The sequence below is a fragment of the Trachemys scripta genome, chromosome 10 (assembly GCF_013100865.1).
Source record: "Trachemys scripta elegans isolate TJP31775 chromosome 10, CAS_Tse_1.0, whole genome shotgun sequence".
Taxonomy (NCBI): domain Eukaryota; kingdom Metazoa; phylum Chordata; order Testudines; family Emydidae; genus Trachemys; species Trachemys scripta.
Window position 1 is genome coordinate 25055010 of NC_048307.1, and position 25193 is coordinate 25080202.

General features: G+C 47.7%; 1 protein-coding gene across 1 annotated transcript in view; it reads right to left on the minus strand.

The window, feature by feature from the left end:
* LOC117883859 (transmembrane protein 104-like) overlaps positions 1-25193 on the minus strand; it is a 63495-nt gene that overhangs the window by 17185 nt on the left and 21117 nt on the right. Inside the window, exon 6 of the mRNA XM_034783674.1 lies at positions 24696-24795. Within this exon, the coding sequence (XP_034639565.1) occupies positions 24696-24795 (100 nt within the window). The remainder of the gene's footprint in view (positions 1-24695; positions 24796-25193) is intronic.

Here is a 25193-nt window from a genome sequence, read left to right on the forward strand (position 1 = left end):
CAGAAAGATACAGTGTCCTATCTCTGTTTGTAGAAGCAGGGCAGTTTTAAAGGCTACTCTCGCTTACAATGTGAAGCCAAACCTGAAGCTCTCCAGCAGCCAGAACTGGTCAGTGTCACTCATGGGCAGGGCTGGCTCTAGGTTTTTTGCTGCCCCAAGCAAAACAATTTTTGGCTGCCCCCCCACCCCAGCCCTGGGCTCTTCCCCCCCCCCATCCCCAATTGCACCCTCCTGCCACCCCAGCCCTGGGTCACTGGTAACTCGCTCCCAGGGCAGGTCATTCAGCAGGAATTTTGGATGTGCACAGCCCACAGACAGAATTGGTTCCCATACGATTACAGAACTGCAGTAAAGTGGAACAATTTTCAGCTTGTGTGATTGGAGGATATCTGGATGCATATTATAAGATTGTCCTACATAAATGAGGAAAAGTTGAGGTGCCTTTATTATTCTTTTGTTCCTTTCTTTGTTTCTATGGGGAATTTGCCAATGCAATATCACTGTCTTCCTTTTAAACCGGTGGCTGGCCTGTGCCAGCTGACTCAGGTTCACGGGGCTCAGGCTGAGGGGCTGTTTAATTGCAGCATAGACATTCAGGCTCGGGTAGCAGCCTGAGCTCTGGGACCCTCCCATCTTGCAGGGTCCTAGAGCCCAGGCTGAAGCCTGAGCCCAAACATCTACACCGCAATTAAACATCCCCGCAGCCCAAGCCAGCTGGCATGGGCTGGCCATAGGTTTTTAATTCCAGTGGAGACATACTATAAGAGAGCTGGGTGCAGTCACAAAGCTGGGCAGCTGTAGAGAAAGTGGATGGAGTGCATCCCCTACAGGTCCTGAATCTAAGGGTATGTCTACACTACGGGATTAATCTGAATTAATATAATTGGAATTTTGGAAACAGATTGTATAAAGTCGAATGTATGCAGCCACAATGTAAGCACATTAATTCGGTGGTGTGCGTCCATGTACCAGAGCTAGCGTCGATTTCCGGAGCGTTGCACTGTGGGTAGCTATCCCATAGCTATCCTATAGTTCCCGCAGTCTCCCCCGCCCATTGGAATTCTGGGTTGAGATCCCAGTGCCTGATGGGGCAAAAAATATTGTCGCAGGTGGTTCTGGGTACAGCCTCACCCCTCCCTCCACGAAAGCAACGGCAGACAACCATTTTGCGCCTTTTTTCCTGGGTGAACACTGCAGTCTCCATACCACGGCAAGCATAGAGCCTGCTCAGCTCAAGACAGCAGTCATGAACATTGTAAACACCTCGCGTGTTCTCGTGCAGTTTATGCTGAGCCAGGACCAGAAAAACAAGGTGAGGAGGCGGCGGCGATGGCAGCACAGCGACAAGTGTGATGAGGACATGGACATGGACACAGAATTCTCTCAAACCGCGGGCCCCGGTGCTTTGGAGATCATGTTGATAATGGGGCAGGTTCTATCCGTGGAACGCCGATTCTGGGCCCGGGAAACAAGCACAGACTGGTGGGACCGCATAGTGTTGCAGGTGTGGGACGATTCCCAATGGCTGCAAAACTTTCGCATGCGTAAGGGCACTTTCATGGAACTTTGTGACTTGCTTTCCCCTGCCCTGAAGCACCAGAATACCAAGATGAGAGCAGCCCTCACAGTTGAGATGCGAGTGGCGACAGCCCTGCGGAAGCTTGCAACGCCAGACAGCTACCGATCAGTCGGGAATCAATTTGGAGTGGGCAAATCTACTGTGGGGGCTGCTGTGATGCAAGTAGCCAAAGCAATCACTGACGTGCTGCTATGAAAGGTAGTGACTCTGGGAAATGTGCAGGTCATAGTGGATAGCTTTGCTGCAATGGGATTCCCTAACTGTGGTGGGGTGATAGATGGAACCCATATCCCTATCTTGGCACCGGAGCACCAGGGTACCCAGTACATAAACCGCAAGGAGTACTTTTCAATGGTGCTGCAAGCACTTGTGGATCACAAGGGACGTTTCACCAACATCATTGTGGGCTGGCCGGGAAGGGTTCATGATGCTTGCGTCTTCAGGAACACTACTCTGTTTAAACGGCTGCAGCAAGGGACTTACTTCCCGGACCAGAAAATAACCGTTGGGGATGCTGAAATGCCAATAGTTATTCTTGGGGACCTAGCCTACCCTTAATGCCATGGCTCATGAAGCCATACACAGGCAGCCTGGATAGGAGTCAGGAGCTGTTCAACTACAGGCTGAGCAAGTGCAGAATGGTGGTAGAATGTGCATTTGGCCATTTAAAAGGTCACTGGCAATCGTTACTGACTCGCTCAGACCTCAGCCAAACCAATATCCCCATTGTTATTTCTGTTTGCTGTGTGCTCCACAATCTCTGTGAAAGTAAGGGGGAGACCTTTATGGCGGGGTGGGAGGCTGAGGCAGATCGCCTGGCTGCTGATTATGCACAGCCAGACACCAGGGCAATTAGAAGAGCACACCAGGAAGCGCTGTGCATCAGAGAAGCTTTGAAAACCAGTGTCATGACTGGCCAGGCTACAGTGTGAAATTTCTGTTTGTTTCTCCTTCATGCAAACCCGCCCCCTTTATTGACTCATTCTCTGTAAGGAACCCACCCTCCCCCTGCCCCCAGCTTGCTTTCAAAGGAAATAAAGTCACTATCATTTAAAAATCATTTATTCTTTATTAATTGACTATAAAAAGAGGGAGAGAACCCGGGTGGGGTTTAGGAGGAGGATTGGTGGGAAGGAAAAGGCCACTAAAAAAAGGTTAAAAAAATGACAGCCTTTTGCTGGGCTGTCCACTGGGGTGGAATGGGAGGGTGTATGGATCCTCCCCCCACCCCCTCCGCGTTCTTACACGTCTGGGTGAGGAGGCTATGGAACATGGTGAAGGAGGAGGGGGGTTATACAGGGGCTGTAGCGGCACTCTGTTATCCTGCTGCCGTTCCTGAAGCTCCACCAGACGCCAGAGCATGTCTGTTTGCTTACGCAGCAGCCCCAGCGTTGCATCCTGCCTCCTCTGATCTTCCTGCCGCCACCTCTCATCTCAAGCATCTCTCCTCTCCTCACGTTGGTCCCTCCTGTCCTCACGTTCACTGGCTTCTTTCCTATACTTTGAAACCGTGTCCTTCCACTCATTCAGATGAGCTCTTTCACTGCGGGTGGATTCCATGATTTCTGCGAACATCTCGTCTCGCGTCTTCTTTTTCTGACGCCTTATCTGAGATAGCCTTCAGGACGGGGAGGGAGGCTTGAAGAATTTGCAGCTGCTGGAGGGAGGGGAAAAAAGGAGAGAATTTTTTTAAAAGATACATTTTTCAGAACAATGCTTATACTCTTTCACAGTGACCAACACTATTCACATTACATAGCACATGTGATTTCTGTGCAAGGTCACATTTTGCCTCTTAATATTGAGTGCCTGTGGCTTTGCTGCTAGAGATCACAGACGCAGGTCCGGGCAACAGAATTCGGCTTGCATGCGGCCATGGTAAGCCATTGTCTTTTGGCTTCAGTGCCCTCCTTTCCCACATACCAAGCAAAGCCCGTTGAGTGCTGCAGTTTTCCTGTTAACATTCAGCAGCAGAAAACAAACTAACCCCCCCCCCCATCCAATTCTCTGGATGATCACTTTATCTCTTGCCCCACCGCATGGCTGGTATCAGGGAAGATCCCTACTAGCCAAATGCGAAAAGCTCTGGGCCAATTCCCCCCTCCCCCACCCCCGCTTGGCTAATTGCAGGGAAAGATTTCTTTTCAGCCACAGGCAAACAGCCCAGTAGGAACGCCCACCTCTGTCCCCTTAATTAAATTCTTGTATTTCAACCAGGTTACCATGAGCGATATCACTCTCCTGAGGATTACACAGCGAGATAAAAGAACGGCTGTTGCTTGAATGCCAGCAAACACCGGGACCATACGCTGCCAGGCTTTGTCATGCAACGATACCAGATTATTTGCTGCAAGCATGGGGCGGTCAAGTGTCCTACCATGGAGGACGGAATAAGGCTGCACTGCCCAGAAACCTTGTGGCAAGGCTTTTGGAGTATCTCCAGGAGAGCTTCATGGAGATGTCCCTGGAGGATTTCCGCTCCATCCCCAGACACGTTAACAGACTTTTCCAGTAGCTGTACTGGGAATGCATCCCAAGTCCTCAGGGCAAAGTAATCATTAAAAAACGCTTGCTTTTAAAACAAGTTTTATATTTTAAAAGGTAAACTCACCTGAGGTCCCTTCCATGGTGTCGTGGTCTTGGATACTGGCTTGGGAGGCTACTTCAGTCAGGCTGAGAAAAAGATCCTGGCTGTTGGGGAGAACGGAGTGCTAGGTGCTCTCTGCAAGCTCGTCCTCCTCCTCCTCCTCTTCCCTGTCCGCAGAATCCTCAGGTGTAGCTGATGAGATTATCCCCGCCTCAGAATCCACAGTCAGAGGTGGGGTAGTGGTGGCGGCCCCCCCAGAACTGCATGCAGCTCAGTGTAGAAGAGGCATGTCCGCGGCTCTGACCCGGAGCAACCGTTTGCCTCCTTTGTTTTTTGATAGGCTTGTCTGAGATCCTTGACTTTCACGCGGCACTGATCTGAGTCCCTTTTGTGGCCTCTCTCCATCATGCCCTTGGAGATTTTTTCAAAAGTTTTGGCATTTCGTCTTTTCGAACAAAGTTCTGCTAGCACTGAATCCTCTCCCCATATAGCGATCAGATCTAGTACCTCCCGTATGGTCCATGCTGGTGCTCTTTTTCGATTATCGGCCTGCATGGTTACCTGTGCTGATGAGCTATCTGTGGTCACCTGTGCTCTCCACGCTGGGCAAACAGGAAATAAAATACAAATGTTCGCGGGGCTTTTCCTGTCTACCTGGCCAGTGCATCCGAGTTCAGATTGCTGTCCAGAGTGATCAAAATGGTACACTGTGAGATAACTACCGGAGGCCAATACCATCGAATTGCGGCCACACTAACCCTAATTCAAAATGACAATATCGATTTTGGCGCTACTCCGCTCGTCGGGGTGGAGTACAGAAATCAATTTTAAGAACCCTTTATTTCAAAATAAATGGCTTTGTTGTGTGGACGGGTGCAGGGTTAATTCGATTTAACGCTGCTAAATCCGAATTAAAGTCATAGTGTAGACCAGGCCAAAGTGTTATTATTTGTATAGCAGAAGTGCTGAACAGCCCCACTAGGGATCAAGCCCGGATGAGCTAGGGGCTGTATAAACAAACAGACACACACACACACTAAAAGACAGTCCCTGGAAACTAGAAAACTAGAAAGTTTACTCTCTAAAGGAGACAAGGAACAGAAAGGAAGTGGAAGTGGGATACACCAAAAAAGCAAAATGGTCAGGGAGAGGATAGGCATATCAGCATATTAGAGTTTAATAAAATATGTCTAAGAAGCCAACACTCAATGTGTAACAGAGGAGTACAATTAAAATAGGTACAGTTTTAGATACATTACTTAAAAACAAAGTGGTATATAATAAACTCCCATCAATTTACACTGCAGCCTCTCAACCTGACCCTTATTGAAGGGCTGATTGCTTGTCTCAGTAGAAGAGAGCCTTGTAGAGGGACTTGATGGAGATGGAGTAGCGGAGAAATGGCCTTTTGGAATGCTTCCCAAAGTGCAGATTAACACAAGGAGGAAACACTCAGTGCCTTTGGTGATCGGAAGAAGGCAGCCAGACAGTAGGCCGTGCCTTGGGTTTTGCAAGCTACAGCCATTTTAGACTTGTATGAAACCATCAGCTCTGCTTGGAAACTGCCATTCTATATTCATTGAGTTTGGTAAGAAAACTAAAGGCGGCAGTGCCCTGAGGAAATACACCCAGACACACAAATAAACAAGTCAGAAAGGCACCAGCGCAAAGGAAGAAACAGTGCTCAAGGCAGGAGAAAAGAGCAAGGTCTGTGCAATGCTCAGGGGGCCAGCCACACCCTCTTTCATCAATACACAATGTACGCTGGAACGCAGAGGGAGAGCCTCAGCTGGTGTACATGGTCAGAGCTTCATGGCAGCCACTGGAGCCATGACAATGTACACCAGCTGAGGATCCACCATGCAGTGTCTAATATGGAACTCCAATGAAAATTTCGGTGGTATTTACTGAATACTGGGGCAAGGCTATTCTTAAATACAACACTAGGCCAGTCTGAATGACTGTCAGCTTTGGATTCGGGCCAGATACAAAAGCCTTTGCTCATCAGTTTTTACCCAGGAAAGCCTTCCACTGGGCTGTGGATTGGGATACTTGACAAATGTTGCCCATAGCTCCTCTCCCATTGCTCTCTGCAACTATTACACATCTATATCCCTTGCACCTCTGGCCAGCCCTGGGAGACGTCAGCAAGCACTGTAAGGAGAAGCTTTATTTACCAACAGCAAGAGGTAGGAGGAGAAGCACCTGATTAGTGCAGTGTCTATCTTGGTGGTGGCATCTCCATAGCAAACAGGTTTCCCATTCCCCCCACTGACCCCAGCAAAGGAATCCATGGCTGTGTATATCCAGCTACAAAACCACAATGCCTTCCCATGCACCTTACGCATTGTGTTTTGTTGTGGAATTCTGAAACAGTGAGAGATGCTGGTGCAATCTATCACACTTGAGGCATCCCAGGTTTGAACCCAAGACCTACAGCACGTAATGAGCCTTTGCTGCTGGAGCTAAAGGAGTCACTCCCCTAACTGGCAGCTATAGCTGACTCATTAACCTATTCTGTGGATCAGCCAATAGAAGGGGACAAAGTCCTCTCCCAGGGTGGACTGGTCATATGCGTATGTTAATAACCAGAATATACTTCAAGCTCCATGCTATTTCACAGAAACGTGGAGGCCTTACCTCTAAGTAACCACAGAAACTGAGTATACGTGTGTGTGCACTACTGCCTGTCTACCATACTCCAGTCAATTATAATACAAATGGAGGGAAAAGCTTAAGATTTAGAGTATACTAGTTAATCAGTATGTGTACCTAGTACCAAGCTTGTGGCCTCTTTGATCTGCTGAAGTATCGATGTTTACTGTGAGACATGGCATGAAGGACGTCTGTTTTTTAAATAACTGCATAAAGAAACTAGTCTCAACACTTTCTTCCCCATTGAAATCTCCAGCAAATCATGCACCCATAATTTCAACAGCTGTGGAGAAATATCACTCCATTCAGGAAAGGAAGTATCTACATATTCCTGCTTCTGACTATATGTTTCTCAAAATATTTCTGGGGTCTATTCTCCGAGTAATGAGAGAGGGAATTATGTTCATAACTTGGAGTTATCTGCACACCAGAAAACCTCCCTGATCCAATTCAAGAAGAGATTCCCAAAATATGCCAGAGTGTTTTAGAGACAAAGCTAGCCATCCATAGCTAACTTCAAAGGAGTGAGAAAAGTGGTCTCCAAATGAATGATAGTAGCACATTTTGTTCTCCAAAATGTCATGTGAAATCTAAATGAGTATCTACATATTGTGGGGGAGCTCATTTAGCACAGATGCATGTATCTGTGCTATTCTGAACACACACACATTGAAATATCTTAACTAAAGATCTCCGAATACCATTTCCAGCACTGAGGTCCTCAATTAAAGGGAGTCTTACTCTAAAGAAGTCAGGCCACTACGAGTTTTGCACAGGATTTAGTCAAGACAAGAATCTTCCTCTACTGACATGCCATTAAAACAATGTGCCCTCGCATGGCACCAGGGGGTTGCAAAATGGACAGAGAGATCACGCAGTGCTGTGTAAACTAAGCATACATATACAGTATACACACATATGGGTGTAAGCAGAGTCAGGATGAGCTCTTCCCTGACATCTGGTGGTGAATTATGGCGAGTGTGGAAAAGAACTCCAGGGGCTGATCTTGTTTGCATAGGCACACCCACCCGCGTGGCATGAAACAACAGCAACTGAAAGTTGTTACTTTGGCTGGTGTGGGATCCCCAGTTTCTCTGTTATTGGGGCAGAAAGAATAAAATTTTGTTACCCTGATTCTGTGAATCAAGGCCAGTGGAACTGTTCTATGACTGAAGGACTGAGTGAGTCCTTCACCATTACCTAAGTAGCACTTGCTTGACAAAGGGCATGAGTTACAAAACCAAGTGAAGTGAGAGAGGATGGGGACAGGTATTTGTACCTGATGGTATGGGCTTCCTCTGAGGGCTTGAAACACCAGTTGCACCACCTCTCTCCACTGTTGAATGTCAGAGCTAACTTTGATTCCATTAGGAGTCTAGTTACAGGGTGCTGAGCTGAATTCACTTTGGGCCAATGGTGCACCAGCACTGGGGCTCCCCTACTCTGAGCTGAAATCACAAAAGAGTTAAAGTTATTAAGTGCTGTGTTAACTAGTGGGGGAGCCTGAAGCTATGTTGATAAGCAGCTGGTGGAGCAATTTGTGGGGACAACTGGAGGAGCAGTGAGCGGTGCGAAGCCTTGCGGGGATGGTTGGAGCGGCCCAAGGAACGGCGAGCGGAGCTGTTGTGGGGACAGCTGGAGCGGCTCACAGGTCGCAGAGCGGAGTAGCTTGTAGAGTGGAGCGGTGCGTGGGACAGCAGGAAGTGGACTGGCTCGTGGTGAAGGCTGCGGCGGAACCCCACGGAGAGACGGCCAGCCTCAGATCACGTAAAGTGCCCCAAGACACCCTGCATGCCCCCCTTTTACTCTGGGGCTGCACTAACCAGGGACAGAGACTTTGGGGGTTGTTGGACTTTTGGGACTTTGGGTGGTTGCTGGTCCCAAGAGACTTTGGAGGTGTTGGACTTTGGGGACTCTGGGTGATTTTTGGGATGCTGGATTCAAGAACCAAAGGGAAAGGACACAGCCCAATTTGCTGGGGTGGGGTTTTTTTGCTCATGGTTTGTGTCATGAATCCTGTTTGTGGTGTTTTTCCAATTTAATGCTGATGTCGTTTACCTCATGTTATTAAACATTTTCTGCTACACTCAGACTCCGTGCTTGCGAGAGGGGAAGTATTGCCTCTTAAAGGCACCCAGGGGGTGGTATGTAATTGTCCCAGGTCACCGGGTGGGGGCTCAAGCCAGTTTTGCATTGCGTTATTGAAATGGAACCCCTAGATACAGAACCCGGTCCTTGTTGCTGCCAACTTAGATGGGCAGAAGGGTTACACGGGGTTAAACTCAACCCCTGTTAGCCCCAAAACTAAGCCTAGAAGTCATGCAGACTCCCTCAACCCCCACAGCCACATCCTCTGTAACAGTTGCGTTGGCTGTGTACTGCATTTAATAAGGATATTGACAATTTACCCTCTCTAATGCATTTTAAAACTACATAATTTACTCCTTCCCTTCCTTTCCTGGCTCCACCTACATCTTCCCCACTGTGTATTTTTCTCCCTAATGGTTTCAGCGTCTCTCCTATTTTGCTTCTCTCCCACGCTATCCTCTTATATCACTTCTGCCTTTTCCTTCCCTGCATTGTTTGTAATACTTTCCTCCTTTATATTTCCTGTCCCCGATTTCCTCCAACTGCTCCCCTCACTTCTGTCTCTGTCCCCTTTTCTAGTTTATCTCCTCAATCTCTCTCCCCTGCACACTTCCCCCAAGACACATGCTTCTCACGTTGCCAGTGAGATCAGCTACTGGGCTCTCACATTCCTCCCTGGGGACCAAGCCCAGGCTGCCCCCACCATCTCTTTCCCAACCTCACTTGCCCACTCCAAATTTCCACTCACCCTGGGCAAGAAGGTTTTTATTATTATTAACTAAGATGGGTCAAAAATTTTCCATCAAAACAGCTCCCCAGCCAGACTTCATCTCCCATGATGCACTGTGGCCACATGACTGCCATGATGCACCTACTCCCCTCAACAAGTGGGGAAGCTGTCATGCATGATGGGTGATGTAGTCCAACCAAGGAGCCCTGTCTATAAAGGAGAATAGGCACCCGACCTACAACTCCCATGAGGCACCCCGGCAGCATTTCATTTAATTTTTAATTTTCACTGAAAGCTCACTTCTCTGCACAACAAATTTTTCAACTAGCTCTCTTATTAACCACTTATAGCCTGGTAGTGCCTAGGAGGTCTCACTCAGATCTGGGGCCCATTGTGTTAGGCACTTATCGCAGTGTGGTCCCCTGGAAGTCTTTTCCATCCTCAGTAACTGACCATCACAACTCCAGGTGTGCTTAACCCCACCCTGCTTTATTATATCCCTGCAGCATGCCACAGCCTGGGTGTTATTTAGATACGATTTACAGTCAGTAGCCAGCTTCTCCCACTTGCTTCCAGTCCTGCCTACTCCTGCCCTCCTTCCGGCAGTTAATTAACACGCTGCGCCAACTGCCTGTGTTTCAGTTAGGTCCCAACTAATGAGTCCTGGTGGGGATTTGAGTGACAGGGCACTGAGTCAGCGTCTGACTCAGCACACCCAGTTACAGCACTGTACAAACACAGAATAAACAACAGACCCTGCACCCAAAGAATTTACAAACAGTAAAATCTTTTCAGGCCCTGCCTGCACTTCCACTGGATAGCCTCTCCTTGAGGAAGAGTAACAGGAGCTCAGCAGAGCTCTGCACATTCACAAGGGTCCACCCACATGGAATTCCCTGCAGGATCGCGTCTTAGAGAATCTGGAAAAATAAATCTGCAATAGCCAGCAAGATTCCCACCACTGGGTGAGCAAGTGCTCTCAGGAGAACTCCTCACTTGTGCTGGAAACAAGTCAAGCATCTTTGTCGATATTAGGATCTTCTTCTGCCCAGTCCCCCAAATTCCCCTATTTATTTTCCATTATATATACACAATATGTAATGACCTGGGGAATATATACAGTGGAAGAGTCAATGCAAGGAGACTGAACATTCAGCAGACAAGCTGAGGAAAGGATCAAAAATAGGAATGGAAACAAGAAATGTGTGTGCTCGAGTAATGGGACTTTATACATGGGAGTTGTTTTTTAAGGAGAAGATGCGCATATTAAAATGCCTCTGAACAAATCATTGGTCTTCATTTCTTACATGTACCCACAAACTTATTTGAAGATACTAGCATTTACTCCAGCCATAGACAGTATTTCTTTCATGTTCATTTAGCTCCTAAAATTTTAGAAGTAGCATTGATGTCCTATTGTTCCCCCTTTATGCTTCTTCTCTCCTCCCCATTCATGCAAAATAAGCTTGACTAAAGTTAATTTAAAGGCCAGATTCTTTGCAGTAGTTGCTAAAACGTCTGCACTCCACAGCAATCTGTAAAAGGCTTTTCCAGACTCCAGAGTGCCATCTACACGAAAGAAGGGGGATTTGCTAAGAGTCAGCCAACTGGAGGTAATAAATCCTTCGGGGATGCAGCACAGACTAATGCCGACAAGATGCTTTTTGGAACAGCTCTTTGCAGACTGCAGATGTTTTGTGGCAATTTTTTTTTAAAGCACTAAAATACTCCTGTGACTGAATGAGCACCGCTTTCAAACAGCTTGAACGATGAGATGAGAGCCTTTTTAGTTTGGCTCCTGAATATTTATGCACCCTTAAAGAGAAATGCTTGCCTACCTTATTTTTTTAGGCTATTGTCAAAAGTTCACCTTCAGCCAAATTGTCACTGATCCTGCATGCTTCAGTCTTCGGGCACGAGTTTGGCACCCGTACACTGAGGCATGCAAAAATCAGCTGCCCTTTTTGAAAAAAATGTGGCCCTAGTTGTTGAATAGTCACTTGGTATCATTACTGGATCCAGTCTCTTGTGTGTCAGTATTTCACAGACACTTATTAAAGAAGAACTCCATAGGCACAGATTTAGGCCTGGATCCTGCAGTGAGTCAACGAGAAGTGCCGGGGCTCTGCCTACAGGGAATTACTTTAGGATTGGAGTTTCCAGAGCTGTTTGAGGCAGGCTTAGACTCCATCCCTACATGATGATTTTAAAATCTCTACCTAGGATAACCACCTACCAGTACACCAAAAGCAGCCAAATCGCATCCCCCAATGCACACATTCCACCAATTCACTGAAACAGGGCAATGGAAATATTATCCACGCGGGAGTGGCTCCATAACATCCATATCCTCCCTCTGATTGACCACTAAGAGAACTGGGAATCTATAACAAAAGAACAGACATATTTCCCATGCTGGTTTTCCAGACAAAACAATGGAAAAGTCTCAGTGTGCAGCTCCTCCAACCAGCTGCACTGAACATGCCCAACAAAGTGGCAGCTACCACTGCAGCTGGGCAGCCTCCTTCGACATGTAGAGATGTGGTACACAGCAACAAAATTGCAAAGAGCTGCAAGCGCGCACACACACACACACACCCAAGGGTAAGTCTCCACTGCAAAGAAAAGCCAAGTCCCAAAGCTTGGGTCAATTGATTCGAGCTCACGAGGCTTAGGCTGTGGGGCTAAAAATAGCAGTGTAGACATTCGGGCTTGCACTGAAGCCTGGCAAGTGGGGAGGATCTCAGAGCCCAGGCTCCAGCCCTGGACCTGCAAGCACGAGTCATCTGACGTGGGCTCTGAGACTTTGCGCCACAGGTTTTTCTTTGCAGCGTAGGCATACCTTAAGAGGAACAGCAACAGGAGAGAAAAATAAGCTAAAAATATGGACCATTAAGGCCCCAATCCTGTGATCTCCACATGAGATACATGTGGGCAGACCCCAATGTCTAAATGGCACCCCATCGACTTCAGCCTTTATGCATGACATTGCAGAATTGGGACCTAAGTGATTGTCATGTGTATAGTGCTAGCCTGTATGTCACAATTCTTCAGTAACTCAGTGTGCCACAGTTGTTCAGTTATATGGACAACATACGAGGTAATTTCCTTTGCGGGGGAGGAAGAGGGGATTGGATATTATTTAATTTCTACTCTTTGTGTTCCCTGTAAAGGGGAACTGTGCAAAAAATTCCCACTAGTTGATTACACCAGCCTAGACAAAGGCATCACAGCAGCGAGCCAGGGGTGATAAGATTATAGAGCTTCCACTGGCAGAGACGTCAAGGGCACAGCATCTATTAAAGAACTACACTGAAAATAAATGGAGGTCTTTCAAAACCCAGTGTAATAAATAAGGCAAGTCCCTCACCAAGACAGCACAATGGCTTTCCATCTGAATGAGCCTCCGCTCAAGGGGAAGCAAAGGGGGCCCCTCACCAGACTACACGACGGATGGGCAGAACAGCAAGTGACTGGCTGCAATGTTGGGGAGTGCTGGAGTTGCATTGTAATCATACATGGCTGGGCTGGGTTGGGCTAGGCTGTGTCACATCTCAGTGGGCTGGGTTTATGGAACAATTAAATGATTCATGCTGTATAACCAGCTGAAAGTGATGGTGTTATTTCAGGAAGTCTGGATGTTACTCTCTTGGGAGTAAATCCGAACCCTTTCTTCCATGGTCATGCAGGGCCCCGGATGCAGTGGAACAGGGCTAGTTCCACTGAACAGTGCAGGGAGCAGCCCACACATGGGATGCGCACCCCATGTGCACTTAGTTTGAGGGGTTAAGGGAGCAATGGTACAGGGAGGATAGATTTGCTGCTGCAAATCCACTAGCACCTTCCTCCCAGAGCAATGGTGATGCCTATCACAGCCCGAGGGTAAACAGTTTTATTCAGCCAGAACCAATCAAGGCTTTTTTTCCCCAACCCCAGCAGCAGCAACCCATCTACCAAATATGCCCTGACATCCCAGCCCCTTCAAGAGGAAAGGCAGCAAACCAGAATCAAAGATGGAATTTTCACATGGGCACAAGTATCCAATTGCAGGATCAGGGCCTATATGCACAACTTCCCTGTAGCAGTATTAGCAGGCGTTACATCAATGTGCTCAAGGAGAAAATATCCCTCCCAAGAGTACTCACTGGCTTCAGATGGGGAATTAGCTCTAGTTTTGCTTTTAATGGACTCCTGTTGCCTTCATCTATTTTCATTGAAGCCAGCTCTGAGAACTCACTGCACATACTCAGTACACATTACTCATTCATCTCACCCTCCCACTCCCACACACTCCCCTCAATGCAGGATAACCTCGGTTTTGAGAAGATATTCGACTGAAGCTAGGGCTATGGAGAGAGTAGGCAGCATGAATATGAATGTGCTCTCTCCTAGGCCAATGTCAAAATCCAGCCTGACACATTAGTCTTTTAACTAAGCAACAATGAAATAGCCAAACAATATCCTGAACAAAGAGACCTTATTTGAAAGGCAGACTTTCAGCACAGCGCTACCTTCCACAAATGCAATCCTTTCTTTGGGTTTTAAATTGATGCTCAAGCAAGAAAATGCAGTAAATAATAGAATCGGGTGAATAATGCAAAAAACATGTTCCATTAATATTTCTTCACATTTTTAAACAAATTCCCTTCAGCCACATTCATGAATCTTTTGTGCTTGCCTTCTGCAGACATTCATGCTTTGGGGAACGTGGATTTTACAGGTGACTTGCACTGGAACAGACTGGGCTTCTGAAATTTCTTTATATGGATCAAGAAAGCTGGAAAGTTTTAGTCTGGTTTCAAAACACTTGTTCTGTTTGCTTTTCACCTATGAAAGGACTGTAAAGAAGTGTGGTCTTTAGTTTTGCTGGAAGCCTCAGGTATGAATGTGAGCAGTCTTGATCCATAAATCCAGTGGTGGATGTGTTGTGTCTTTACTCCTGAGTGCTTAATGGGTATTAGAGTTAAACAAGTGTTAGCAAACAAGAAAAAACATTCACACTAAGGCCCTTTTACACTGCCAGAGCATTAAGGGCATGAGGTATAAATGAGAATCAGGCTCAAAGAGTCTGACTTCAAATCTCTTCCTTTGGCAGTTTAACTTGTATGATTTCTCTAATTGCCATAATTCTCCCAGTTCTCCAATTGCTCACAGAATCTAGCAGGAAAAACAGGGCAAACAATATCTGGATTTCTTCTTATGAATAAAAGAAACTGGAAAAAATTCTACTCGGGCCTTCTTTCTACATCACAAAGGAGGAGGAAAATGTGCAAACCCAATTTTGTCTTTTTCAGGTCACTTAACCATTCACTTTACAACTCTTTGTATTCCGATTGGCTGAGGAACATTATTAGCCAATCAGAGTGCAGGGACTTGCCTCATCACTGATAGTGGCTGCACACTTCTAAGCACATCTGGACTTTTTGGTGATACAGAACTCTACACCTTCCTCCTCAGTCATCCCATTCAGAATGGTCCCTTGTGTAAGGGGACTGTTGCCCCCTTACTAACATTCAGTGGGGGTGTTTTGGTTGCTAGCTCCCAGCACTAAAAGGGGAAGGGTCGATGGCAAATCAGGAGCCTGAGACTGACAGTCCCCAGGAACAATGGGGAGAGGCCAATGCTCCAGATCAGCCTGATTGACAGGGCGGGCAGCTAATCAGAGAGTCAGGAGGCCAGAGGGGGTCCCGTCCTCCGTGTGAACTGGAATGGCCTGAGTCAGACAGAGTGGGGCCGAGCTAAGGAGAGAGCAGGGGCCCGAGCTGAGCTGCTGAGAGCAGAGCTGCAGCCCCAAAGCCAGAGCACAGCCCAGAGAGAGCAGAGCTGCCCTGGGAGCAGAGCTGTAGCAACCAGAGCCAGAGGGGCCAGACAAGCAGCCAGGAAGCAGGTCAGAGCTGGGAGCAGAGTCACAGAAGCAGCCTGCAGAGCAGAGCTGTCCTGGGGGCAGAGCTGCAGCAACCAGAGCCAGAGAGGCCAGAGAAGCAGCCCAGGGAGCTGAAGGCAGAGCAGCAGCAGCAGCCGTGCTGAGGCAGAGTGGAGCTGGAGCTGGAGCAGTCCGGAGCTGGGGCTGGGGCAGTCCGGAGCCGTGTGCAGTCCGAGTGCGGTGAGCAGCTGGGGAGAGTGAGGGGGACCCTGGGCAGTGGGCCCAGCACAGGGAGACGCCTCAGCCAAGAGGCCTTGCAGGTCAGACTTGCAGGGGGATCATAACCCCGACCGGGCGGGGGCGACGCTGGGAAAAAGGGTCCTGCCACCTAGAGCCTGAGAGCATGTGGCCACCACCAGAGCAAGTGTCTAACCCACAGCGTCCCTGCAGCACAGACAGGGCCTGAGAAGCAGGCCTGGGACCTACAAGGAACAGACTGAACTGCCCTGACGTTCCAGAGACACTGTTTGTGATGTTCCCTGCCACAGAGCGGGGTGATGTGTTTTCCTTTAACCTTTCCCATTTTTCCTTATTCTTTTTTAAAATTAATTGTTAATTAAACAACTTGTATTTGCTTTAAATTGTATGAAATGATCAGTGGGTCAGGGAGGTGCCCAGTGCAGAGAGAGTACCCCGGAGTGGGGACACCCTAGCCCCTGTCCTGGGTGGCCACAGCAGGGTTGGGGGTCGAGCCCCCCAGGAATCCTGGGCCCAGCCTTGTCGGGGTTTACGAGGACTCTGCCAGACAGGAGAGTGGAAGGGGAGTCCTCAAGAGCAGGGAGGCCTCTGGGTAAAGGAAGTGGGAGCGAGGACTCGGATCCTTTTGCTAGCCCACTTCACCGGGGTAGTGCAGAAGCCAGGAAAGTTCCCCACAATAGCGGGACCATTCCCCCGCTTACACTTGGCTACTGTACTGTCCAGTTGGAGAAGAAACAGCAAGTTAAAATTCAACCGAGGCAAAACCGAAGTGCTGTTCCTGGTGTCATACCTTGGGCAGTCTGACAGCAGGTTAGGCACAACCATTTTTCAGACAGTACAGTAGCGCCTGGTAAGACAGGTGCAGAACACAGGGGTCACCCTCGATTTCTCCCTCACCAGAGGCTCACATTTCAACTGTCCTCACAAGCGGTTATTACCACCTCCAGAGGGTCCCGGTGGTTTTTCCTTTGACTTGTAATTTGCCAGTCATTCATGCCTCTCTCATATCCAGGCTACACTATAAATTCCTATCAGGCCTCCACTAAGGGAATTAGGCACACATCCCCAGTGACTTACAATGGGATTTGAGAGCCTTCCTCCCTTCAGCCCCTTTGAAAGAAATCCAGCCTTAACTCATTTCATCTTTGCTTTTTGTATTCTGTGTCTGCCACAGTATCCAACCTGTGCCTCACAATTAAACAGGGCTAAGGACCTGGGAAAGTTCTGGCTGACTGTAGTGACTGCCCTCCTGGAGTTTTATTCAGTCCATAGTTTCTTGAAAAACTCCCAGGAATAGACTGTTCTGCACCAAATGACGAGTGCTGATGGGATCATCAGTTATGGTTCACAAAAGCGAACCTACAGAATATTAACCAACCTGCTAAGGAAACTTTGACAATAGCTTGTCTTGGCTTTATATTTTTTCTGGATCTCTTGTTCCGACAACTGAGGGAGCAGCATAAAGACAAAAACATTACTAGCCCTTAATAATCACACTAGCCAGGTATGTCTGTGAAAGAGCATATAGATTTTACATGGATCTTAGTCTGAATCCTCCAGAAAAAACATATTGATTAATCCCAGAATAAACCGTCTCCACGGAAATGACAAGAACCGAACTGTTCCCTAGTCTCTGAACAATTAGAAGCAATTAGCTTAGCTCTTCTGAGCACAGTATTTCTAGCCTAGATGTTTTCAAAGCACAATGCAAAATCCATTCTTTCATAGTTGCTCATGGCCAAATAGTGAGGAGGGCGAAAGAGAAGACAAGCAGTAAGCAGCGGCGTGCTCAGATACCATGGCAATGGGAACCACATAAAAACCTAGATAGATAAAAGAGAGAGAAAGAAGGAAACAAGGGTAGGTGGAAGATACTGAATCACAAAGAGATGGAGAGCTTAGGTTCCCTTGGACGATGGCAGTGCCACTTAAAGTAGTGTATTGAGTGTCTGCTGTAGATACAGAAACGGACACAAATATCTAAGATGGATGGCCAGATTCTTAGTTCATGAAAATCAGCATAGCTCTACTGAAGTCAGAGTAGGGTTGCCAACCCTCCTGGATTGGCCAGGAGTCTCCTAGAATCGGCCTCAACCCCCCAGTTGCTATTGAAAGCAATCCGGGAAATTTTAATAGGTCAAAAGTCCGGTCGGCGGTGCAGCGGGGATAAGGCAGGCTCCCTACCTGCCCTGGATCCACACGGCTCCTGGAAGCAGCCGGCATGTCCCTGCGGGCCCTACAGGCAGAGGCAATCAGGGAGTCTTCACGCACTGCCCCCACCCCAAGTGCCAGCACCACAGCTCCCATTGGCCAGGAACCATGGCCAATGTGAGCTGCAGGGGCAGTGCCTACAGGCAGAAGCAGTGCGCAGAGCCGCCTAGAGCTAGGAGCTGCAGGGACATGCTGGTCACTTCCAGGAGCCGCCTGAGGTAAGCACCACCCAGCCAGAAGCTGAACCTTACACCCCCTTCCGCACCCCAACCCTGAGCCTCCTCCCGCACCCAAACTCCCTCCCAGAGCCCACTGCCCGCACCCTCACCTGCACCCCAACCCCCTGCCCCAGACTCAGCCCAGAGCCCCCTCCCACTCTCCAAACCTCTCGCCGCCAGCCCAGAGCCCACACTCTCTCCCACACCCCAACCCCCTGCCCCAGACCAGTGAAAGTGAGTGAGGGTGGGGGACAGCGAGTTATGAAGGGAGGGGCATGGAGTGAGAAGGGGCAGAGCAGGGGGCGGGGCAAGGGTGTTTGGGTTTGTGCGATTAGACAGTTGGCAACCCTAGAAGTCACTGATGCTACACCAACATATGCCAGCTGAGTATCTGGCCTACTGGTTTTAACATTGCCTTTCACTTACATGTAAAGGGTGTTGTCCAATTCTTTAGTGGTTAATGACTGCTATAGATTTCCAATTAATACTAATTTAAAGAGCTGGGGGATTGTACGGTTCTAGTCCCAGAATTAGGCACAACAGTATCAAAATTATGAAGCTAAGTATCGGGTTGGGAACCCTGGTGTGCACAGCGATGACACTCACACTGAGGGCAAAGTAAAGCTTTAACCACTTCTATTAGCACAATTAGTAAAGACAGAAGAGTTCCAAACCATATAAAGATACAGCAGTAATACAGAGTTAATGTTATTTCTTGTACCATTCCTTGCACACCCTCATACACGCACACCCTCTAGGGGATCTGGTGGTAAGAGACAAGGGTCTTGCCTTGTCCCTGGCATGCCAAACAAGTCTGATGGTCCAGATCCAGATCAGATCAGTCCCTTCTTACATGGCGGTCTGACCTATTATACGATCCAGGGGCTGTCATGAATATTCATTTAAATGCCCAGACTCCCTTGTCCATATCTAACTTCCTCACCCTAATAATTCTGGGGTGCCTTAATCCTATAGGCTAGCATATTAATGCTTTTAGCTCATTGCCATACTCGTCAATTTGTTGGCAAGGCTAGTTCATGGTTAAGCATCTGTCAATGTTTCTATCCTAAAATATCAAAGCCTAGTATCAGTGCAATGTTCCTGTGGCTACCATGTCATTTTGTACAAACTATTCCCAGGGTCCCCAAAACTCAGGGTGACCATTGAGCTATTTATCTATGCCAAAGTTCATAGGCCTCAAAGCCTTATGCTATCTGCTTAAGCAAATGCCTTACAGGATACAGGTCTGTAGGTTCCTTGTATTACTGCTATGTAAAATAAAATGCTCAAGCTAGCTCTGTGGGCTACAAGGGCCAGACCCTCAGCTAGTGTAACAACATATATAACTCCATTCATATAACCCCACTGACTACACTAATTTACACCAGCTGACGATCCAAAACCTTTTAATTCTCCAATTTTCAGTGAGAAACTCATAACTTCAAAGCCTCTTCTTGCCTTTCTCTTGAAGGCTGTTGTCTTATAACTAAAGTCTAAATTGTGAAAGCTGGGTATCGGTGTGTGGCAGAGGTGCTAGAACTACGGGTTCTGGCGGTGCTGCCACACCCCCTGGCTTGAAGTGGTTTCCATTATAGACAGGGTTTACAGTTTGGTTCAATGGCTCTCAGCACCCTCACTATACAAATTGTTCCAGCAGCCCTGGTGTGTGATGGATCAGACTGTGCAGCACTTCCACAAGCTCCAAGCTGAAAGGAGCAGCCCAGGAGCGCTGGAACCTTGGTAGAAGTGTGGGGGGAGGGCATGAGGCCCTGCCCTCTCCCCCCGCCCCTGCTCCTCATCTTCCCCCAAGATCCCACCTTCTCTGTGGCCCCACCCACTTCTCCTCCTCTTCCCCTGAGGCTCCACCCCCTAGCCAGGCCAGAAGCTGGAGCCAGGCCATCGTAAGAGCCACCTGGGGAGCCCAGGCCACTGTGGGGATCCTTAGACCGTCCACCTCTCCTGGGTGGCATGCCCCAGGAGGGTGGGGACAAGGGCTGGAAGCTGCTCTCGGGCACCCCAGCCCCTGCCCAGGGCAGGTGGAGGTTCTAGGGCTCCCTACTGCAGCCTGGGCTCCCTGGGCATCTCTTACCACAGCCCAGCTCTGGCTTTTGGCCAGGGGGTGGGGCCTCGGGCAGGGAGAGGAGGAGCAGGGATGGGGCCACAGAGAGGGGCCAGGCCTCATGGCAAGGGGGCACTAAAGTCTACCTCAGCCTGCCTACTGGGAAGAGGCTGACACCACAGGCAAGGGCTGCGCTTCGCGGCAGAGGAGCTATCATCACCCCCACCATGATATGCAGCCCCTGCCTGCGCTGCTCCATGCCTACCAAGACTTGCACTTTGGGGGGGGGGGGGTCAACTGCGCTGTGTTAAAAAGTGGGTGGGTATAGCCCTTCCACTTCTAAAAGTGGGGGGCATGACCCCTTCCTCCTCCCCCCTGGCCCGATTCCAGTATCCCTGGAGTAACTGACTGGTGATGCTGGGATCCGGTATTCCTGACTTTTTCAGAACACTCCATGGGATGAGTAGGCATGCAGAGAAAATTTTGAATTAGTGGAGTGCCCTGTTGATATCCCGAAGGGTTGCAGAACATTGTGCTATTGACTTAGCAGAGTTACAGCTGAGCCAGCACAAAGATCATACTCCTGTTTGTGAAAGAATTTGGAATTCCTTTTTCTTCAGAGGTTTGCAGTCCCCGTGCTGGTTCAGACAAAGCACCTCACCCTAAAAGGTGCTGAGCACCTAAAGAAAGGCTCTGAGCATCCTCAACTCACGCTGCCTTCAGCACTTTGCAGGATGGGAACCAAATTCTCTGCCCTTGGTAACTCTCAGCCAACAGCAGAAATACACAAAGGTATTGCTGAAGCACCACTGCCCTCTGCTGCTCAAGAGGAGAATAAGGTAACACCATAAAAAAGAACCCACCACACTGAAAGGCCTAGAATTCACTCCTGGACTAATATGTCTTCAAACTGAGGGTTTCTTCCTATTCACTTCACACCCCAAAGAAAAAGCCAGTTTGTTTAAAGGCCTTCCTGCACTAGAGAGATGAGCAGGGTTGAAAATGCTTTGCAAACATAGCTCCCGCACCCAGCTGCAGACTATAGTAAGGGAAAGAATATATCATTAATAAAGAGTATTTGAAAATGGTGCATGGGGATCAAATGCGTACTGTATTTTCTGTATGGCATTCCAAACAAAGTATTATTTGGGCTGCGACAGTAGGGCGGGACTCAAATGATAAAAGGGTTTAAAGACCACATTGATGCCATCTCTAAGTACGGCAGGTCCTGGATTTATCTCCCGAAGCATACTTTCACCACCACAAATAACTGTTCCTTCTTGTGGCTGTTACTAGGACTGTAGCCATCACCCAAATCTTTTGACAGAAAATCACTGAGTGGGAACCTAAAGCTATTACAAGGTCAGCAATGAGGCTGAAATCGATGTAGAAGTTCAGTATGCTTGTATTATTTCTGACCCATAGTCTAACATAAGAGGTTTTTAAGGCCCGGCTTGACAAAGCCCTGGCTGGGATGATTTAGTTGAGGATTGGTCCTACTTTGGGCAGGGGGTTGGACTAGATGACCTCTTGAGGTCTCTTCCAACCCTAATCTTCTATGATTCTATGATTAGTCAGTTATGATTGCACATAACAGAGACTTAGCCACATTTTACCCTTCACTGGCAGCAAAAGCTGAAGTGAAACTATAAAACATTTTCTATAATAAGGTCATTTTCAAAAATTCACACATTTCTGAAGAATACTCCTCTTGATGTCAGTCTGTCTCTTGGAGGCAAGGAAGGAAGGAAGGGAGAGAAATCATTGCCATCCTTCTTTTCTTATGAGTAGGGATCTACGTAAATCGCAGAGAAATCACAAATTTTTCATGGGTTGGTCATGGCATAAATAGCAAATTTAATGGACATATTCATACCCATGCCATCCTTACTTCTGCGCTGCTGCTAGCAGCAGTGTTGCCTTCAGAGCTGGGTGCCTGGCAAGCAGCCGCCACTCTTCGATCACCCACCCTATACCGGAAACCTACTGACCGCTATACGTACCTACGTGCCTCCAGCTTCCATCCAAGACACATCACACGATACATTGTCTACAGCCAAGCCCTAAGATACAACCCAATTTGCTCCAACCCCTCAGACAGAGACAAACACCTACAAGATCTTTATCAAGCATTCGTAAAACTACAATACCCACCTGGGGAAGTGAGGAAACAGATTGACAGAGCAAGATGGGTACCCAGAAATCACCTACTACAGGACAGGCCCAACAAGGATAATAACAGAACACTACTGGCCATCACATACAGCCCCCAGCTAAAACCTCTCCAGCGCATTATCCACAATCTACAACCTATCCTGGAAAACGATCCCTCGCTCTCAGACCTTGGGAGGCAGGCCAGTCCTCGCTTACAGACAACCCCCGAACCTGAAGCAAAAACTCACCAGCAACTACACACCACACCACAGAAACACCAACCCAGGAACCAATCCCTGTAGCAAACCTCGTTGCCTACTCTGTCCCCATATCTACTCTGGCAACACCATCAGAGGACCCAACCACATCAGCCACACCATCAAGGGCTCATTCACCTTCACATCCACTAATGTTATATATGCCATCATGTGCCAGCAATGCCCCTCTACCATGTACATTGGCCAAACCAGACAGTCCCACCGCAAAAGAATAAATGGACACAAATCGGACATCAGGAATGGTAACATACATAAGCCAGCAAGTAAACATTTCAATCTCCCTGATCATTCTATTACAGATTTAAAAGTCACTATCATTGAACAAAAAAACTTCAGAAACAGACTTCAAAGAGAAGTAGCAGAACTAAAATTCATTTGCAAATTTAACACCATTAATCTGGGCTTGAATAGGGGCTGGGAGTGGCTGGCTCATTACAGAAGCAGCTTTTCCTCTCCTGGAATTGACACCTCCTCATCTATTATTGGGAGTGGAATACATCCACCCTGATTGAATTGGCCCTGTCAACACTGGTTCTCCACTTGCGAAGTAACTCCCTGCTCTCCATGTGTCAGTATATAATGCCTGCATCTGTAACTTTCACTCTATGCATCTGAAGAAGTGAGGTTTTTACCCACGAAAGCTTATGCCCAAATAAATCTGTTAGTCTTTAAGGTGCCACCAGACTCCTTGTTGTTTTTGTAGATACAGACTAACACGGCTACCCCCTGATACTTGACAGCTTTAAAGGCAGCACAGAAGTAAGGATGGCAATACCATGAACCCCCTACAATAGGTTTGCAATCCTCTTTTGGGTCAGGACACCCAGTTTGAGAAATGCTGTGTACTTTTGTATATTTTCACCCTATGGAATAAGGTAAAAGTACACAAAAGACCAAATTTCATGGGGAAGACCAGATTTCATGGCTCATGCTGCATTTTTCGCCACCGTGATTTTGGTAGGACCCTACTTATGAGACATTCAGATGCTATGGAGATGAGCAACAACTCTCTCAATTTTATTACATGTAACACAATATTTAGGGTTTTCACAAATCCCAACCTCCAGGAGTCATGTTATTATGTGAGAACCTCAGCTTTCATTTAATTTAAAAAAAAAAAAAAGTTTTTAGCTCTCATGATTGCAGAATTGGTGTGAATCTAAATTAAGTGCCACACCACGCTCTGCAACATGATGGAGTGAGGAGAATTAAACACTGTCTTTGCCAAGTCTAACAAGCACATGGGGTGCTCAAAGTTATAAGTAATTAAGGGTTAGATTCTATTTCTATCTACCTTATGTAGGGGGTGTCTCATCACCTCAGTTTTTAAGCAGCGCTCCTCATTAAAATCAATTGGGAGTTCTTAAAAATATATGGTACAATATAGCCCTAGGTGTTTAGATCACGCTCATCAGCCCAATCTCAGGGTGTCTTACCAAAATTCCCTAAAGCCAACAAGCAATCTGTGCATCTCTCCCCAGGCCCCAGAGTGAGCAGTTGCTTCAATTTGTTCTTTATCATCACGACAAGGCTAGTGTAAAGGATGGGCTTTACATTTTGATTAAAGTGGGGTCATGGGTGGGGTCATCCTCAACTTCTGCAGCAGGGAGTGCACTAACCATTGTTCCTGCGGTCAGCCATCATGGCAATTCTGAACCCCAGTAGCTAAGCACACTACCAGCTCAGACACGTGAAGACCCTCATAGGTGTGTCACCCTCAAAGAGCTAGGGGAAATACATTTCTATCAAATATGGCTCCTTAAAGGAACCTTTTTACAGTTACCTATTTACACTGGTAGCTCTTTAATCATCCACTTCCTTGCCTGCCCCTTTACCCCACACAGTCTTTGCCCAATGTAGACTTGACACCAGTAGGGTGACAGGTGGTCTGAAGTCAGCTCTTGGTTTTTACTGGCTTCTGAACGGAAACTAAATTTAACATGGATGCTGTTGAGAGAAAAAAAAAACAAAAAAAAAAACACCGTCTTTGCTAATTTTTATGAATTCTTACTGACCAGAATAGTTCCATGAGGCTGAAAGGTACCATGGTCAGGAACATGGCCAAAGATCCATATATGCCTAGCATCAATGTAATTCGACTCAGGAGGTCTCCAACTGCCAAGAAAAACAAAAGAAACATGAAATTGATTCAGACTTCGTTGTTATTTCTTACTTCACATTGCTACTCAAAACGGCTGGGTGGAAACTGATGGCATGGTGTATTATGCTATAACACACACAGACCTAGATGAGACAGTGACTAGGGTTACCATACGTCCTCTTTTTCCCAGACATGTCCAGCTTTTCGGCAGTCAAACCCCTGTCCGGGGGGAACTGCCAAAAAGCCGAACATGTCAGGGAAAATGGCGGCTCTGCTCCTCCCCGACTCTTCGGCTCTGTTTAAGAGCCGGGCTGCCCGAAGCCGGTAGCTCTCGGGCAGCCCGGTTCTTAAACAGAGCCTCCAGCGGCTGGGGCTCTGTGTAACTGACACTGTGTCAGTTACACAGAGCCCC